Raw genomic sequence first — 18,332 nt, forward strand, 5'->3', positions numbered from 1 at the left:
TTAATGTCTGCAAGTACTCTCAACTGCCAAATTACAATATATGTATAGAAAAACTGCATTTGATATATATTTTTCTTGTTTATTTGTTGTGTCTTATGTTTTAGTGTAGTGTGATTTTATTGTGATTAATGTCAAGGGTTGGCAGCAAAAATGTTTGTTTGTATTTTGCCAGCAGCAGCCTTCAATGAGTGTGAAGATGCAAGCATTTATAATTTCAAATTGTTCAACTCTGAAACGAACATTAAACTATAAATGCATTGCTATTGTTATTGTTGAGCGTGTGCAGCAATTTCAATCCGCTTATGTGAGGTGTGTGCGCAATGTGGATGCATCCTTGGTTGATCAATTCAATGCTCATTACAGGCAGCCGGGACAGATCGGCTTGTCCGCTATGATGGTGAAGCTCGTCGTGGTAATGGGATTGCTGCAGCGAGTGCAGCGGAAGCAGTCGCGGTGCCACTTGTTGTCCATGGCGACGACGGCCTTATCGGTGATGGGCTTCTCGCACCTGGCACACTTGGTGGCGAAGAGGGTCTCGAAGTCCTGCTTGCAGTAGGGTTTTCCTTCCCGCTCGAAGAAAGGCTGGCTGGCCAGCGGCTTCTTGCAGGCCCCATCACAGCAGAAGCATTCCTCATGCCAGTTCTCGCCCATGGCCACGACTGTGCGCTCCAAGATCGGCTGCTTGCAGCCGGCACAGTTGTGGGTGTACAGCCTCTTGAAGCACTCGGAGCAGACGGGCTCTCCCTCCTGGATGTTGAAGGCGGCGTCGTCAATCGGCGTATCGCAGTGGCGGCAATTGAAGTGTTCCGGATGCCAGGTCCTGCCCAAAGCAGTGATCATCCGCTTGTTAATGGCACCGCGGCACTTGTGGCACAATATTTTCTCATTCATCTTGGCGGTTTGTTTGACGGTTTCCATTTTCCTGTACAATTGAATTTTAGTTGCTGTGTCGGTCTCTTATTTTTCAAAGTTGTGGGTTGACTCCCTTCAGTCTTCTGCGATTTATTTTCCGATTTCCAAACAGAACGAAAGATGACAAATATCTCACAGAAATACTCAGACTGAGTATACAAATTTTTTTGTTAATTTTATTTTTTGTTTTTGTATTTACAGAGCGAAAACAGAACGTGTGAATTTGGCGAGACTCGGAAACTGAATGAAATATTTCCACATGAACCGATGGAGCTACGTTTGAGATGCAAACAATCTGATGGAATGGCCTACTGGGTTTGGAAAATGTACGACAACAGTTTGACGTTTCAGGAGCATTTATACTTCAGAATACAGGGATTTAAAATTGAATTAAAAATATGTATTGTTTTTCATGTTTAATAGAAAATCAAGCAATATAATTTTATTTTAGTAAGACTATGAATAAAGCATATTTATGCTGTGCTTAAGCTTCAATTGAACATTCCTAAACTTGCAAGAACGTTGTGGTAGCATCATCATCTAAATTTCCCACCATCACATGTTTTGGTGGTTGCTCAGAGTTCTTTTTCTTTTTTTTTATAAATAATTTATGACTTGCTTTCCTTTGAAATTCAAACTCTTGAATTAGTCACACCATCGACCATTAACAAATTGCCTTAAGATGGTATAGAAAGCGTAGAAAATATGCCTTAAGGGTTGCACAACCCTCAACCCACTCTCGAAAGCTAAAGCGAGAGATGGCAATTCCTAGAAGGCGCTGCTAAAAATGTTTGCAATTAATAAAATATTTTTCTACATTTAGATGAAAACAATTTAATTAAAAAAGAAATTCTTAGGAGCTTCCGCTTAGTCGGCAATTAACACCCCGCTACACATGCGTGGAAGTGGCAAGAGCAGAGGACCTGGTCTATGAGGGTGGTTCCTGGCACCCCAAAAGGGCCATCGTGTGGCATGTGCCACTTCTTTTGTTACCCCAACCCGATGGGGCAAGGCATTGTTTGTGGAAGTAGGAGTGGGAGTATTGCTGCCAGGACATGTCACAATTTGGTTTTGCGCTTTGATGCGCTGCAAGGAATTCCAAATTGCAGCGGGTGCCCCCATTTGGATGCCATTTGGACCCGATGGAGGAGTGCTTGTTGTGTAAGTTGAAAGGGAATTTGTGTCAGGATGGGAATGGCGTCGCATCTACAGATGTCTGCGTATGCGGAGTGCGTGTGCCTCTCCAACTCCAACTCCGCATGCAGGCTGACCTGGCCTAGGCACATAAATAATTATTTTATTAAATATTACACCATGTTTATGTGCGATAATTGCAAGTTGTTCGTTTAGCACTTTTTAATTGCTCCAAATGGTGCAACTTTTTGGCACGTTTCTGGGACAAGTTCAAAGTGTAGCTGCTGCCCCTTGGGGCAACATAAATATCCCTCCAACTTCAGTTGGTAATTACCAACCAGCGCAGTTGCATGACCCACAATCATTTATTTGGGTTGAGCTGCGACGACGCGTTTCCCTCCCTGCACTTGGGAGCGTTATTTTTTTCCAAAATTTAATTAGTCAACAGATTAGATTAGGAAAGTGCTGAAATGGGTTGTGTCAGTTTATCACAGACAGTGGAGATTTAGGGGATATAATATTATGAAATATGTATGTGTGCATTTTTGGGTTACATTTCGCTTGTCAGCGAAGACTTAGAAGTTATAAAATTATCAACTGGTTTTGAGTGATTTACACAGAGAGAAGACTTGGGGAATTGGGAACCTTACTTGAATATAGGCTACAGCTTGAGTCTCCCTTAACTATTTAAAATCAAGTAAATTAAAAAAAGAATCACCCCAAAGGCCGAGCATAGTAAATCGAGAGCAGGATCAGGAGCAGCAAACGGGAACCAGTACACCAAAGCGGCAGTTGACGCAATCATTTACTGGCTTTCGCAGTCGAGTCAGTTTAATTATGTATGTATTAAGGGTTCAATGGGCAGCCAGGAATCCAGGAACAACAAACAAGCGATAAAAGGGACGCCAGCGGCGCATTGAACTTTGATTTGGGCCAGAGTGCCTCAGGCTCGGTTGGCCAGTCAGTATGTCAAATGGAATGCGATTGCATAGTTGGGTTTTAATTTAATGGAAATAAAAACAGTTTTTATGTACAACTAGAATTAGTGTAACGACTAAATTAGCTAATTAAACTAAAACTAGGGTCTATGTTCAGTTCGATCCGTGTGGGGGATCAGTCTATGGTGATAACGTCAGGGTGCACGTAACTCTGATCTGAATCCACCTGCGCGGATGGCTGTAGAGAGTCTGCTTGAAGGGGACATTCTGGCTCATCTTCACCCAGCAGCCATTCGTTGTACTGCGGCTTGCGATGTGCCTTGTTGCTGGGCTTCTTCGAGGAGATCAATGTGCGACGAGTTAAACGCTTCAATTTCTTCTGTGAATTCTTTGTCTTCTTTTTCTGTGCCACCTTAATAATAATTTCGCGTAATTCCATGCGATAGTTCTTGAGAGTGGTCAGCTCTCGGGACAGGTCATCATTGTTGGGAGCTCTATTCTCCTCATCGCCATCTACATCTACATCGACATCCTGCGTTAGCATCGTTGCCTCATAATTATCCCAGGGAAAACGGGGAGCCAAGGGACGATATGTCTGCTGCAGCTTGAGCAGCTTCTCGGTGAGCAGCAGCTTGGATGTGGCCCACTTCATCATATGATGATTCTTGCCCGACAACTGCTGGCGATAGCAGAACAATTGCAGCGCAAGATTTGTGTCGAGCTTGGGTGCATCCTTTTTCTCTTCCACTTTTTCTGGTTCCCTTGGCTTGGCATCGATGGGAGTCGGCGTAGGCGTGGGTGATACCTTGCGGTCCATAACGTTGCCCATGTTGTGGCTGATTCGCTGGTTCAGTTGCTTGTGTCAGCTGCAACTGTTGTCCACTCCGTTTTATGTGTGAAAAGCATAAGTGTTGTGTACTACCTGTATGCTGTACCTAGATCACGCGAGGAGCTTTACCTGTTTATACCACTCGATGGGTTCGCTTTCTTTCATGTCCTGCCTGGGTAACACCTGGCACGGATTACCTATCGTTGACTAAATGCCGTTACATAAGCCCGTGCCTATCCAACCTCTTTTATAAACTTACCCAAAAGTTAGGACGATCTACCTGGGCCCGTAATTGCAGTTGGAATTTTACTTCGTGTAGCTTTGACCTGGCAGTCTGGTGTCTTGTCCTTTGAAATTCTTATAGACTCAGACACAACTAAGAATGTTTCGGAGTTAAGGAATATACTCTTGAAGTGTATAAAGTGAGTTTTGCTGAAACAAAACTCCTTGCACACTTTGATTAAAGTTGAACTTCGGATTAAAGTTGATTAAAGTTGAACTTCGGATCAACGGACTGAAAAACAAGACATAAGCTTGGGTTGCTCGATGTTTGTATGACGAAATGCTAGGAGTGGCTCGTAGAATAACTTTTAAACTCTCAAACTAATACCTTAAATATTTATCAACATCCTCAAACTAATGCAAATTGGCTGACAATACAATCCTCCCGATATCTGTGCATCCCAAGAACAGCTGCAAGCATCAGGTAAAAGCCTAAACTTACGGATAAGAGGATAAACCCAAAAGAGCTGACCTGAATGTCGTAACACGAACTGACAGGATTGAAAGGTTGGTCAGGTCATTAGAGTATTCTTGTATCCTGCTACCTGCCACAGTCCTGGCCAGCGATATTTAAGCACCAGCGCGTGACCACAGCCACATCACTCGCTTATCGACTCTTATCAGCCATGGACAAAGTACAGACCAAGCAGTTGCTGATGTACCGCACGCCCAACGAGGCACACAATCAGATCTTCATATTCAACTCGCCGATTGACTATAAGGACCAGCAGTTGATTGTGTACCAGCGTCCAGGAGCACTGCGTGGAGAGCCTGGCTATGGCTATTGTGTCGTTTACAAGCGGGATCACTATATCCTGAACAATCCGCCCAACTTCCAGAGCCCCACCAAGAGAAGTTTCCTCAACGAGTGCATACGGCAGCTGTATTTGATGAACGGTCTGGTCCACAAGTTGTACTGGGCCAATTCGAGTACCTCGCTGGCCACACCTTCCGAGCTGTGGCATCAGGTGGATAGTTGCCTGCAGCCCGAGCGCATCACAAAGAAGATCGAGAGCCTGAAGCGGGTGAAGCGTCAACTGTTCCGCGAATCCAGATGTGGCCGAAAAACCAAGAAGCCGGTACGCGGCAAGGTCTGGGGCACGCAGGTCTTCAACTTTCGTCCAATGCGCGAGAAGATCGGACGGCGGTACATTCGACGTGGCTTCCTGAGACCCGCCCGCCAGACTGTGCTCCAGCAGCTGATCTGCGAGAATCTAAAGCGGGAGATGATTTGCTCGCCGGCCGTGTGCAAGACCGTGATCAGTGCCGCTGAGGGCATCTTCAATGTGAATGCCAGCGTCATCAGTGATATCTGCAGCTACCACAACAATGCGGCCCGCCATCAGCCCGCAGTGGAGTGCCGTCTGACAGCCGGACAAGTGAGGCTGAGAAACAACGAGGCCTGTCGGCTCACGCAGCGGGCCAAGCGCTTGGAGGAAATGTTCATACACGAGCAGGTGCGCCGTGCTGTCCAGAACCATCAGCTCATACTGGAGGAGTCGGTACGCTCGATTTTCTATGCCAAGGAACTGTTTCGCCTCATCGAGGATCACGAGGAGTTTGTCTACACCGACAAACAGATACTGGGCGGGCATTGAGCTTGGACGAGTAATTGGCATAGCCAGGCACTTTTCTTCTAGGATCTCACTTTTTGTATAAACTTTATATTTATATTTCAAGATTCGTTACAAAAATTGTATAAACAATTAAAACACATATAAAAATGAAAATGTTTGTAAGATTTACACGGCAGGGAAATTGTTTTAAAAATTTGACTTTAATACTAAATTTCTAAGCGGGTTGATAAAAAAAATGTGATCTCTGTTGGAGATGCTATCCACATAAGGTTCTTTCTTGAAAGGATTTGTTACGTCGTCATCTGTTGCTCTATTAACTTGGAATGCACGTCCATTAGGCTCTGAAAATATGTTAAATTAATGGAAATAGTTTTCGAATTTGTGTGAGAAATTTATATGAGAATTTGTACTTAGTTTGGAAAGGTATCCCTATATATATCTAATTCATTTTTTATTTTGTGTATTTTAAACAAACATTTCTAAAATGCTTTCTACATTTTTGGCCCTATAATTTATAGTTTATTATAACATAAGTACAAGAGCCAAACATTTATTAAGTTTGTTTATTTGTTTTAAATTTCTGCAATATTTTGAATGTTGAAAAAAACATTTGAAATTTCAGCTAGGTTCCAGGGTTTCCTTCCGATTTCCGAATAGTTTTTATATTCATTAATTTTTGGCACCTTTCGTACATCATGTAGACAATAATTGTAAGTATTTGGTCTCGATTTTCCATATCTTTGGCGTTTTTGAACTGTCTAGACTAGTAGCAGTCTTAAATTTCATTTATCTTAATCATCTAGAATTTGTTTGCAAGCATTACATTAATTTAATATACTCAATTGAAATGGAATATATACATATAAAGTGTGGAATCTAAGTGCTAGTCAGGGGTAGGTGATACCTTACTCATATCTCAATTTTTGTAAGCATCCTGCAGAGCGGCGCCTTCGTCTATATCGCGCAGAATGCCCTGTGAAATTGTCAAATTGAATGCCAGACAGGCATTAACAAAGTTCTGTTTACTTTAATTTAATCAGGTCGTATACTCGTGAAACTGCAACCATTAAAGCCCTTAAAAGTTAACTAGTGCAAGCGCCTCTAATTGGGTTAACAATCCCAGCACCTTTATCGTCTTCCCACATACCAAACTAAGCCCAAGTTTCTACAGAGGATGGGGTCGAGGGCGGGCATACCTTGAAGTACTTGACAGTCTTAACACGCAGCTCCAGCGTGGCATCCTCGTCGCAGATCATCAGAGTGTTGGCATGCTGCTGGAAGGCGCTGACCGTCCACATATGGTTGACGCCCTCCTCGATGGCCTTGTAAAGAGCAAAGGCCTTGTGGGCGCCCGTTATGAGAATCATCACCTCCTTGGAGTCCATCACAGTGCCAACGCCAACGGTGAGTGCCTGCTTGGGTACCTTGCTCATGTCATTGTCGAAGAAGCGGGCATTCGCCTCCAGCGTATCCTGCGCCAAGGTCTTCACACGCGTCCGGGAGACCAGCGACGATCCGGGCTCATTGAAGGCGATATGACCATCGGGACCAATGCCGCCAATAAACAGCTCCACGCCGCCGGCTTCCCTGATCTGCTCCTCGAACTTGTCGCACTCGGCCACCAGATCTGGGGCATTACCATTCAATATGTGAACATTTTGTGGCTCGATGTCGATGTGCTTGAAGAAGTTGTGCCACATAAAGAAGTGATAGCTCTCCTGGTGATCTCTGGGTAGACCTGTGAATGGATATCGTATTTAGAATGTTCATTTTCGTACATATTCGCAGCTGCCAAGGACTCACCCACATACTCGTCCATATTGAAGGTCTTCACATACTTAAAGGAGACCTTTCCCTGCTTGTGGAACTCGATGAGCTCCTTGTACATGCCCAGCGGAGTGGATCCAGTGGGCAGACCAAGCACAAAGTATCTACAAAACAGAAATTCCTATCGTTAGCTGTCATTTCATGTGGAATGTGGGCATCGCTTACCTGTTGGGACCCGGCTGGAAGTCATTGATGCGCTTCATCACATACTTGGCTGCCCACTTGCCAACCGATTGGCTCGTTTCCAATATAACCAATCTCATTTTTTAGCTAAAATAATTTTGAATAGAATATTCAGACGAGTTTTAAGGTTGAAAGAAAGTGTACTGCCGGGAGGAGCAAACTGAATGGAATGAAACGAAAACAAATCCGAAAACAATCTATGAACGGGGCTGAAAACAATCACTTATCGCCGAGATTAAGATAGAGAGAGAGAGAGAGAGAGAGAGTCCAGGCGGTTATGAAGATTGCCAACATTTTTCTCCTGTTGTTCAATGAAAGTGATAAGCCAGTCCGATTATTGGTAATTAACCTATTTATGTAGCTGGCCGCACACATTAAACACTTTCATTCTTACTCGAAAAATGGCAGCCAACTACACTTGAGTTTCACGGACACTGCTCAGCTCACTCACCTCCAAAACGCTCGTTAATGCAAACAGCTGCTTATTTATTACTCAAATAGAGGCGTAGCTATATATATATACAATATTTCTGCGGGCACTTGACGATGTCAGGCGCGTCGTCGTACTTGGGGCGAGCGAGTCCAAACGAGACTGTTGCCTGCTGTTTCAATTTGGCTGCCAATTTATGCATTGCGTTTGAGCGGCGATTAGCTTGCGTTTGCGGTTGCTACTCCGGCGCTCTCTGGCTTGTCCGATAAAGGCAAGTACAGGCATAATTGCAATGAAAACAAAAGAACTTGCAGCAAGCTAACCTTGAGATACTTTCTGTTATCGCAGGTTATCATTGAAACGTCACTTCATTTCCCCGCCCCATCAGAACCAATGCAGTTGAATGAACTTACCAGTGTGGCCGCGGACTTATCGATAATATATACCGCATGACTGTCAGAAATATACCGAAATTATCTTCCTTCCTCCCTCTTCTGAAAATGTTGAATGCTTTTTTGCCGGCAATCGAGCGTTTTTAGGGTCGTCAAGTGTGGTTTGCTATTCAATTTATAGACAATTATTTATCTATATAAGCTAGTCAAAATTTATATGGTTTATTTACATCTATGCCCAATGGCATCGCATTAAGCACTTTGATCTATCGATAAGTCACTCAATTATACCTATTTTTGAGTGAGACTTGGTTACAACATCGCCCGCCAGCATATACACATACACATACGAATTTAAAATCCAAAAATAGCTCTTTGCGGCGAAGGAACATGCTAAAGAAAAGACGAAAAAGGGCCAATGGGAGAGTGAAATGCACACCCTACAGACATGAACGTTTATAAGGCATATTGGTTATATCAGTGGAATATTTTTTGTTCACTTTCGGCCAGATATGCTCGAGTCTTCACTCAAGCTAGTTTTTGGTCAAACTGGTTACAGTTTGACTCGTTAATGGGACGTCCTTCTATAGAATACCAAATACAAGGCATACATTTTGTTCATTAAACATGGGTTTTCTTTATTTTTGTTGTTTTATCAAATAGAAAATTACATACATACATAAACATAAATGTACTTATAGATTACGTTTCGTTCTGCACATTTTTTCTCATCTTTTCTTTTAAAATAGTTTGTTGTGTGGGAGCGTTGATGAATTTTTGGGAGCGGCCACGCCACATCCCTACTTAATGCGACGCATCGCTGAGCTGTACGATTTTATTTTTTTTCGTTCTTATTGTACTTTTTGTTTGTTGTTGTTGCTTTTCGTTATTGTATTTTACTGTTTAGTAATTTTTGTTCTAGAAGCGGTTGCAGGAAGCACAAGCGTCGAGTGTCTTTCTGGGCCTGGATGTAGGCGGATCCCAATCTTTAAAAATATATATATATTTCCGGGCTTCTTGTCTGATTTCGTATGTATTATCTGTTATTTTAGTATATAAAGTAATATTGTTTGTATTTTATGCGGATTGTACAAAAAATACTTAAATAAATATTTTTGTTGTCAGGAGCTTCTATTTTGTTTCTTGTTAATTGTTTTGCTCGTTGTTGTTGTTGTTTTCTTAAATATATATTTTAATTGCTTATGGAGAAAGAGGACTGCACCCAAGAAGTCCATCAAACATATTGGTATCTACCAATATCTTCAATGTACTTCATGGCACAAATACAAAAAGTGTGTGGGGTTAGGTGTGTGTTGATTATATGTATGTTCTATATGGCATACACGATCAGTATTAACCGATTAAAATATATACCAAATAAAGCTTACAAAAAATAAAGTTTATGAATGTCTTTAAACGGTGGGGGGAACACACAAAACGTAGAACTTTGAAACTTAAAAAAGGTGAATTAAGAGCGGAAAGTTATAAAAGGGAAGCACATATAATGGAAACGGAAAACATGGGTTGGATTGGGTGGGGGGGATGGTTTTCTGAAGACGAAGTATTACAGCAGATCAACACAAATGTTTCTTGATTAAATTATCGGCGAAAAGGGCCACAAAAAAATAACTTAGTATTACTACAAATCTGTCTCTGTGTGTGTTTTGAGTGCTACTGCTGTGTGTGTCTGTCTGTCTGCTTTGCGCGCTCGCAATGGATTACATAATGGCGCACTTCTCTGCTGACTGATGGGGATCACCCTGCTGATGGTAGAGCTGCTCGTTGCCATCGACAGCGGTGATACTACGACGGCGACTCAGTCGGGACGATGAGACATGGGTGGAGACAATGCGCTTGATGCGATCCAAATTGGCTACAGTTTCACCGTCATTATTCAGCAGAATCGTCTTGGTATTGTCGCCGGCTATCCACTTTTGTTGCTTCATCACAATATTAGAGGGCGGCTCGTGCGAGGCTTTGGTGTCCGCCGACCAAACGGTAACAAACGCATTAGCATCGATCTTCACGGATCGATGGAACTTGTACGTGGTCGATGGCCCGCTCTCGTTGACCATGCGCTGGAGCTGCCAGCCGCCAATGGCCACCTCCTCGTTGCCCTTGTTGAATAGCTTGACGAATTTTCCCTCCGGATCGATTTCCTTAATCTCAATATTGCCCTTGGCACTGGCCGACACATAGAAGTCGGAGACGCTGCGATCCTCCGTCTCGTCCACAATAGTACGCTTACGCTTCAGCGCACCGGATGGTGTGCGGCGCGAGGGAGTGGCACGGGTGCTGCTGCGCAACGATTGACTGAAGGACTGAACGGTGGCCGTATTGGATGGGGTGATGTTCAGGCGATGCTCCTCGCCCATGAGCAGCTTGTCGTAGGCGGCTATTTCCAAATCTAGCGAAACCTTGATGTCCATAAGGTCCTGGTACTCCTGCAGCTGCTGGGATATCTCGTCGCGCAAACGGATGAGCTCCTTCTCGAGCAGTGCCACCTCCTGGCAGTGACGATCGCGATCGTTGTCCAGCTGTTGCTCCAGCTCGCGTACGCGACTGTTCAGCGCGGCATTGGTCTGCTCCAAATCGTTGATCTTTGCATTGAGCGAGTCAATGCGCACACGAGTAGAGCGCTGCTCCTCGAGGGACTTGTGCGTCGAGCTGTTGGTGCGAAGAGCGGTCTCATTCAAGCGGCGGATCTTGTCCTCGTACAAGGTCTCGATGTCATAGCGATTAATGCGCATCTGTTCCTCGTACTGTGCACGCAGATCCTGTAGCGATTGCTTAAGCTTGGCATCGTACTCGGACGAGAGTCGGCCGTCGATCTCGCTGTACTCCGTCTGGCGTATGCGACGAGAGTCGTTGATCTCTTGGACATGAATCTGGTCCTTGAAGGACAGCTCCTCGCGAAGGCTCTGTATGGTGTTCTCCAGATCGACGCGAGTCAGTGTCTCAGCCTCCAAGTGGCTGCGCGCTTCCTCCAACTGCTTGCGAACACGTTCAAAATCATTTTTAAGCTGATTCAGTTCATCAAGAGCCTTCTTTCGCTCGGCAACGGCCTGGTTGTATTTGTTGTTATATTCATTGGCACGCGACTCGTACATGCGGGCATTGGCTGGAAACGCAAGAGAGGGTTGATATTAATTTAGATTCAATTGAATGCAATCGATGCGGTTGCTGCAGCAAACTCACCCTCGGCCGTGCTGCACTCCTTGGTGAACTTGGCATCCCTGGCCTTGAGATTCTCGTTCTCCTCCCACAAACGCTTACAGTCGATCTCGATGCGAGCCTTTTCGCGTGCCGTCTCATCCACCATCTTGCGCATATCGAGCAACTCCTTCTCATACATGCTCTTGAGGTTCGATGTCTCCCGGGTGGTGGTGTCGCGGCTCGTCTGAACCTCGATGCTGAGGCGGGTATTCTCCGTCTCCAGATTGCGCACTCGATCAATGTAGGTGGCCAGACGGTCGTTAAGGTTCTGCAGCTCCACCTTCTCGGCCACGCGGGAGTGGCGTGTGGGGCTGAGAGGGCTGGCGGCCTGCTGCTGCTGAGGCTGGGGTCCCACATTTGGCGGCAGTGGGGTGGAGGTGCTGCCGGGCTGCGGCGTGGCGGTGCCAGCTCGTCGGGATTTGCTCGACATTTTTGAGCTGTGCAAATGGAAAGAAACACAAGAAACACGTGAGTTCGTCTGGGTTCTTCGGAACGCGACCTTAATATGCTGTGAGCGTGCGTATGCTTTCAGCTGTTTTATTTCCTATTCGTTGAATTTTTGCGCGGAACGAATGAAAAAAGCAGCAGAGAGAACAATATGAAAAAATTCCAAACAGAAAACAGAACCGCCGAAATGACAAACAACTCAAAAAAATGTAATCAAACTAGTTTTCTCACACTCTCTCCGTATCTCTATTTCACTCCGACACTCTTGCATTTTCACTCAGTCGACTGTACTAAAGCGGACGAAGAAAAAGTGGAGTGAGTGGTTTTTGTCGGCGTTTGTTTATGGGCGTGGGGCAATAGGCGCGGCTGTGACTGTTAAACATGAATTTTACCAATTGCATGTAATCCCTTTTTAATTAAGCCCGCAATACGCCTCGTAACACGTTCAAAGATTTCCCGCAATATGGCGATTTTCATTCAATATTTGCGGCATTTTGCTGCTGCTGCAGGCGGGGGGCATTTCGGTTTTGAGTGAAAATGCCGTGCACTTTTCACAGCCCGTTCAACGTAATTACTTTGTATTTTCACCAAATTAGCATGTTGCAGAAACAAGTTAGTCAACTTACGTGTGGATTATAAATTAGTTGAGAACAGAAGATGCACAAATTCGAAAATTAAATATTTCGCTGCAGGAAAAACGCGGCGGCCGATGCTGAACTTGAAATCGATATTGGAAAACTATCGATGTTGCAGTCGATGTATATGCAGGCCTTGAAAACGTTAAGTAGTTTGTTTTCTCGGTATCTTTACGGTATATTTTTAAAATCAGAAGGTATATTTTGGTATGTTTTATCGAAACTCCACTTGGTCTCACTACACGCGTCACGTCAAAGGTCTTTTTTATTGTTGACTAGAAAATTAATTAAAAAACTTAATTTTAGAGCGATAATTAGTGTGCAAAAGGTGAGTCCAGATGGCAGCTAATATACCAAATAACCGAGTAAACATTTGGAGTATTTCGTGATATTTCGAAACACAAATTACATGAAGTGCCGAAAACAAGATGGCGGATTTTTACGCCGGCACCCGGTCCCGCAAAAAGCGGCATTTTTTCATACAGAAAAAAACACATGTAACCCACACTGTTCCTTCTCTTGATTTTCCTGCAGCATTTAAAAGCTATTCTGTATTAAGCTAGTGGAAACAAAGCTAAAAGTAAAATAAAATGGCTGATAATGACGATCTTCTCGACTACGAGGATGAGGAGCAGACTGAGACCACTGCGGTCGAGAACCAAGAGGCGCCAAAGAAAGATGTCAAGGGAACGTACGTCTCCATACACAGCTCTGGCTTCCGTGATTTTCTGCTAAAACCAGAAATTTTGCGTGCCATTGTCGACTGTGGCTTTGAGCATCCTTCCGAAGGTAAGTGCTCCTCTACTGCGTGTTGACTGGTACAGTTTTTCACGACTTGCACACTCAATTGCAGTTCAGCACGAGTGTATTCCGCAGGCTGTACTCGGCATGGACATTCTCTGTCAGGCCAAGTCCGGTATGGGCAAGACGGCTGTCTTTGTGCTCGCCACACTGCAGCAGCTGGAGCCCGCAGACAACAATACCTGTCATGTATTGGTAATGTGTCACACACGCGAGCTGGCATTCCAGATTAGCAAGGAGTATGAACGTTTCTCCAAGTATATGCCCACAGTCAAGGTAAGTTTGAGTCACGGTAAAAGGGTCGTATCTTTGGTTATACTTACCATTTGGTTATTTTAGGTGGCAGTGTTCTTTGGTGGTTTGGCCATACAAAAGGATGAGGAGACCCTCAAGAGCGGCACGCCCCATATAGTCGTTGGCACCCCAGGCCGCATTCTGGCCCTGATACGCAACAAGAAACTGAATCTGAAGCATTTGAAGCATTTTGTACTCGACGAGTGCGACAAGATGCTGGAGCAGCTAGGTAAGTTTTCAGCAAAGATTTCCGAACTGTAAATATAATTTCTAATTATTTTGTTTTCCCCCTACCCACAGATATGCGTAGGGATGTGCAGGAAATTTTCCGTAGCTCACCGCACGGAAAGCAAGTGATGATGTTCTCTGCTACATTGAGCAAGGACATACGTCCCGTGTGCAAAAAGTTTATGCAAGATGTAAATATCAACGTGTTAATAGCCCAACAACAACTGCTCGTACTTCTCCTCGCATCCACTGCTATCACGACAATTAGTTATTATTTTTGTAAACTCTATTCAGTATCGATTCGTAACCGGTACAACCTCCTCCACAATTGCTACATAAGCCACAACACCATATTTGTAAATGGTTAAACGCGTAAATCTACCCCAAAACGATCAAAGCTCGTGTGAGCATAACAAAAACCAAAATCAATGTTAGCCGAATGACTGCCATAAACCATTTTCTAAATGGTTAAACGCGTTGAATGCAATCGTAAATGAAATATAACATAAACCAAATGCATCCTTCTGCAATACGCGAAACAATTCAAACGCCTAATCGCAATGATTTAACAACCATCGAAACGGAAAACAAAAAACCAATATAACAAAAAAAGAAAGAACGAAAGAGAGCAACAGCTGTGGACTGGTTATGAGAGATGAGAGAGAATGCCGCTCAACTGCAAGCTGCACACTTCACTTCACGCCGCAGAGTGATTGATTGATTGATTGATTGTCTATCTATGTCTTCCGGGAGCAGTCCCGGCACGGTCCAGAGTACTACTAGTTGATGAGATATGATATGGTGGTAGCGTGGCCGTATGTAGAAAATTCTAAACATATTTTGTTGTATGTTTTGAGGCGAGCCTAGTTTTAGTTGCATTCCCTTTCACCACCTCTAATTGTTTTCTCTTTAAAATGTGTTGCGCCACATTCTATTTCCCATATATCTAGCCCATGGAGGTGTATGTCGATGATGAGGCCAAGCTGACGCTGCACGGTCTGCAGCAGCATTACGTCAATCTCAAGGAGAACGAGAAGAACAAGAAGCTGTTCGAGCTGCTCGATGTGCTCGAGTTTAACCAGGTATAACGGAACGAACTGCACAGCCAGGTTATTCCCCGATGCTCACACACTTTGAGGTGTTTTCCTCCCTTCCCCAAAGGTGGTTATATTCGTCAAGTCGGTTCAACGTTGTGTGGCCCTGTCGATGTTGCTTACGGAGCAGAATTTCCCAGCCATTGGCATCCATCGGGGCATGACCCAAGAGGAGCGACTGAATCGGTATCAGCAATTCAAGGATTTCCAGAAGCGTATTTTGGTGGCCACAAATCTGTTTGGCCGTGGCATGGACATTGAGCGTGTGAATATTGTCTTCAACTATGACATGCCCGAGGATTCCGACACTTATCTGCATCGTGTGGCCCGTGCGGGTCGTTTCGGTACCAAGGGACTGGCCATCACCTTCGTTTCGGATGATAACGATGCCAAGATACTTAACGAAGTACAGGATCGTTTCGATGTCAACATTAGTGAGCTCCCAGAGGAGATTGACTTGTCCACATACAGTAAGTTGTCGCAACAACACTTAATATGATTTGTTCAGATTTTACATCATTATTTTTGTATCTTTTCCAGTTGAGGGACGCTAGAACTTTTAAGAGTGCATAGGAATTCCACGGACACCACCCAAGAAAAACGAAACAAGTGCACATTGAATAGATACAAATAAAACCTAAACCCCCTAAATCTTTTATAAAACTCTACTTTATAACTAAATAAAAACAAAAACCTTTCAGACGAACACTAATCCGTATTGTTATGTGTTCCTGTCTGCACAAAATTCTGCAGAAATCGCCAGCCGGAACAGACTGGAGGGAGGACTGGAATAGTTTTGCGACATGCGCAATAGATAGGGGGCTTCCGGCTTGGGCTGGCGGTAGGCAGCAGTGAAACGGAAGGAGAAAAACATCAGTCAGACCAAACGCGACCTCAAAAACGGAATGTGAGGGGAGAAAAAAAAATGCAAATGGCAAACGAAAATGTTGCTAAAAAAGTATGTGAAAACGCGACGCAAGGTGAAGATTGTACTGCTGCTGGCGATTGTGGGTCTGCTGGTAATCACCATCATTGTGCTAGGCTCCACGGGCCGCAATGCTGCCATCGAGCTGCTGCTGGACGAACGATTTATTGCACGGGCGTATCGGCCTGGTGACAATCAGCAGCCGCAGACATTGCAGGGGCAAAAACCACAACCGGCTGTGGCGGCGGCGGTGGCTCTGCTCCAGCCGCAGCGTGAGAATGGTGTAATTGTGCCGGAAAAGTATAATGAGCATAAGATCAAGGCTCGCATCATACAGAACCGACTGGACCAGATCAAGCAACAACAGCAGCACGACCACGAGGCCGAGCAATCGCGCACCACACTGGAGGTGGCCACCACAGCTGTGCATATTTTCTACACCGCCCCAGTGCCCTGGTACAAGTCCAAGAAGCCCCCGCCACCGCCCGCTGAGCATCCGTATGATGTGCCCCTGACGACAACACCAAAGGCGGTGCGAATACTCAACACTGCCTTCTATCCGGCCTTGGGTCTGTACAAGCCCAGCGTCTCGTTGCTCTCACAGCACTTTGAGAACATACGCAGCTGCGGCATTGGCGTGCTCATACTCAGCTTTACGGGCAGCGGCTCGGGCAAGCCGACGGAGACGGCTCTCCTCCATCAAATCATTGAGCTGGCACCGCAGCATAATCTGACTGTGACCTTTGAGGTGAGCGTGGCCGGCAATCAGAGTGTGGAGTATGTGCGCCAGCATCTGCAGGAGATTGCAACCTTCGCCAGCCTGCCCGGTTTCTATCGGGTGTGGAGTCAGTCGCGAGGAGCAGCCATGCCCGTGCTGTATGTGAGCAATGCCTACAAGCTGAGCGACAGCCTGGGGCGACTTCTATGCCGCACACCTGGCCAGGTGGAGCCCGATGGACTAAGGCGCGTGTTGGATGGTTTCTTTATAGGCCACATAAGGTAAGCAGGCACTCTAGTTCCTGTTCCAGCTGCGGTCGTTAATTGAAATATCCTCCATAGACTCAAGAGTCATGCGGATGTGATGCGTCGGTTGTGCTTCGATGGCTTCTACAGCAAACTGCCCAGCAATGGAGCTGTATTTGCCAGCACCTGGAAGAACTGGTCATATCTGAAATCCTTTGCCCAGTCCTACAAAATGATGTTTGTGCCGACAGTGGGTCCAGGGTTTGCGGAAAGAAATAAGTTCCCACGTCATGGGGACATACAGAGGCATCGCAGCAATGGACGCGTAAGTGGGAGAAGTCTCGGTTGCAGAATGGATATTGGAACCCTTTACCTTCCTTTTTCAGTATTATGGCGTGGCTTGGCGTTCGGCTATACTGAATCATGTGGGATTCATCAATATAGCGAGCTATAACAATTGGCCCGATGGAAGCCAGATTGAGGAGGTGATGCCGCGTGCCGGTTTCCTGGACTACAATCCTGGTTCGAGGACCAAGTACTTGGATCTCACGGCCCATTGGGTGGGCAATTTTCTGAAGACACGCCAGGAGGCGGCTGCAGCAGCCGCACCCGGCTCGCCACAGAACTGTTATGAGCTGCTCAATGGCACAATTTGCTAAGAAAAAGCTTCCATTAATGGATAATACTAGTGCAAAGTCGGTATTTACTTTAGAAGCAATATAGAACATCTATAGATTGCAGGCCACACAATTACTTTTCATAGCCATATATCGGGTCAACTATTACTTACAAATATACATCACATATACATAAATATATATTATATATATATAGAGAGATCAAGCAATATATCTTTAAGTCTTTAAGTAGTGATTAACAATTAGTAAACGGATTAAGTATGCTCAAATAATATCTAATAGCTGGAAGAGCCACAACACATTTTTTGGAAACTTTATTAGCTTTCGATTATTGTAACAATAATAAGGGAACGATGGGAGAATGAAGGAACAACAATATCATAAACATAACTCCATGCCATAATATATAGAAAATCAAATCAAATGTTATATCGGGATATTATACTAAAAACAAACACTTGTTAAACAATTGGTACTTGACAAATTTTAACTTTATTACAAGTAAACAAATATATTATTAAATTACTTTATCTAAGCTTTAATAGTTTAGTGCCAAAGAAACACGAAGAATGAGCTTAATTTTATGG

The 18,332-nt window shown here is 44.6% G+C and overlaps 7 protein-coding genes across 10 annotated transcripts; 3 read left to right on the top strand and 4 right to left on the bottom strand.

Annotated features, from left to right (window-relative positions):
- Nucleotides 1-151: 151 nt before the first annotated feature.
- On the bottom strand, nt 152-1,124 carry LOC117584854 (transforming growth factor beta-1-induced transcript 1 protein-like). The gene has a single exon (XM_034273995.1). The coding sequence runs from the start codon at nt 916-918 to the stop codon at nt 358-360; it is 561 nt and encodes a 186-aa protein (XP_034129886.1). The 5' UTR covers nt 919-1,124; the 3' UTR covers nt 152-357.
- Nucleotides 1,125-3,056: 1,932 nt separating this feature from the next.
- LOC117584400 lies at nt 3,057-4,233 on the bottom strand. The gene is made up of 3 exons (XM_034273263.1): nt 4,073-4,233; nt 3,907-4,020; nt 3,057-3,856 (listed from the first exon to the last, which is right to left on the bottom strand). The coding sequence occupies exon 3, from the start codon at nt 3,811-3,813 to the stop codon at nt 3,160-3,162; it is 654 nt and encodes a 217-aa protein (XP_034129154.1). The 5' UTR covers nt 3,814-3,856; nt 3,907-4,020; nt 4,073-4,233; the 3' UTR covers nt 3,057-3,159.
- A 488-nt stretch (nt 4,234-4,721) lies between these two features.
- Nucleotides 4,722-5,695, top strand: LOC117584401. Its single transcript, XM_034273264.1, has one exon. It carries the CDS (start codon nt 4,722-4,724, stop codon nt 5,691-5,693), a length of 972 nt encoding a protein of 323 aa, XP_034129155.1. The 3' UTR covers nt 5,694-5,695.
- Nucleotides 5,696-5,853: 158 nt separating this feature from the next.
- On the bottom strand, nt 5,854-8,454 carry LOC117584399 (glucosamine-6-phosphate isomerase). Of its 4 annotated transcripts, none has more exons than XM_034273260.1 (6): nt 8,436-8,454; nt 7,665-7,769; nt 7,476-7,603; nt 6,869-7,410; nt 6,582-6,645; nt 5,854-6,013 (listed from the first exon to the last, which is right to left on the bottom strand). In XM_034273260.1, the coding sequence occupies exons 2-5, from the start codon at nt 7,760-7,762 to the stop codon at nt 6,589-6,591; spliced, it is 825 nt and encodes a 274-aa protein (XP_034129151.1). In that variant the 5' UTR covers nt 7,763-7,769; nt 8,436-8,454; the 3' UTR covers nt 5,854-6,013; nt 6,582-6,588. The 4 variants fall into 4 exon arrangements, with proteins under 4 accessions (XP_034129151.1, XP_034129149.1, XP_034129153.1 ...); XM_034273258.1 differs by lacking the exon at nt 8,436-8,454 and adding an exon at nt 8,134-8,307; XM_034273259.1 differs by lacking the exon at nt 8,436-8,454 and adding an exon at nt 8,134-8,316 and having other exon boundaries at nt 5,923-6,013; nt 6,577-6,645.
- Nucleotides 8,455-9,237: 783 nt separating this feature from the next.
- LOC117584476 (lamin Dm0) lies at nt 9,238-12,920 on the bottom strand. The gene is made up of 3 exons (XM_034273400.1): nt 12,794-12,920; nt 11,703-12,157; nt 9,238-11,625 (listed from the first exon to the last, which is right to left on the bottom strand). The coding sequence occupies exons 2-3, from the start codon at nt 12,148-12,150 to the stop codon at nt 10,223-10,225; spliced, it is 1,851 nt and encodes a 616-aa protein (XP_034129291.1). The 5' UTR covers nt 12,151-12,157; nt 12,794-12,920; the 3' UTR covers nt 9,238-10,222.
- An 85-nt stretch (nt 12,921-13,005) lies between these two features.
- Nucleotides 13,006-15,870, top strand: LOC117584480 (ATP-dependent RNA helicase WM6). Its single transcript, XM_034273405.1, has 8 exons — nt 13,006-13,130; nt 13,337-13,591; nt 13,656-13,879; nt 13,943-14,126; nt 14,198-14,316; nt 15,076-15,207; nt 15,287-15,689; nt 15,760-15,870. The coding sequence occupies exons 2-8, from the start codon at nt 13,393-13,395 to the stop codon at nt 15,771-15,773; spliced, it is 1,275 nt and encodes a 424-aa protein (XP_034129296.1). The 5' UTR covers nt 13,006-13,130; nt 13,337-13,392; the 3' UTR covers nt 15,774-15,870.
- Nucleotides 15,871-16,057: 187 nt separating this feature from the next.
- On the top strand, nt 16,058-18,278 carry LOC117584477 (glycoprotein endo-alpha-1,2-mannosidase-like protein). Its single transcript, XM_034273401.1, has 3 exons — nt 16,058-17,143; nt 17,204-17,432; nt 17,494-18,278. The coding sequence occupies exons 1-3, from the start codon at nt 16,164-16,166 to the stop codon at nt 17,764-17,766; spliced, it is 1,482 nt and encodes a 493-aa protein (XP_034129292.1). The 5' UTR covers nt 16,058-16,163; the 3' UTR covers nt 17,767-18,278.
- The last annotated feature ends 54 nt before the right edge of the window (nt 18,279-18,332 follow it).

This window comes from Drosophila guanche, unplaced genomic scaffold (genome assembly GCF_900245975.1).
Source record: "Drosophila guanche unplaced genomic scaffold, DGUA_6, whole genome shotgun sequence".
Taxonomy (NCBI): Eukaryota; Metazoa; Arthropoda; class Insecta; order Diptera; family Drosophilidae; genus Drosophila; species Drosophila guanche.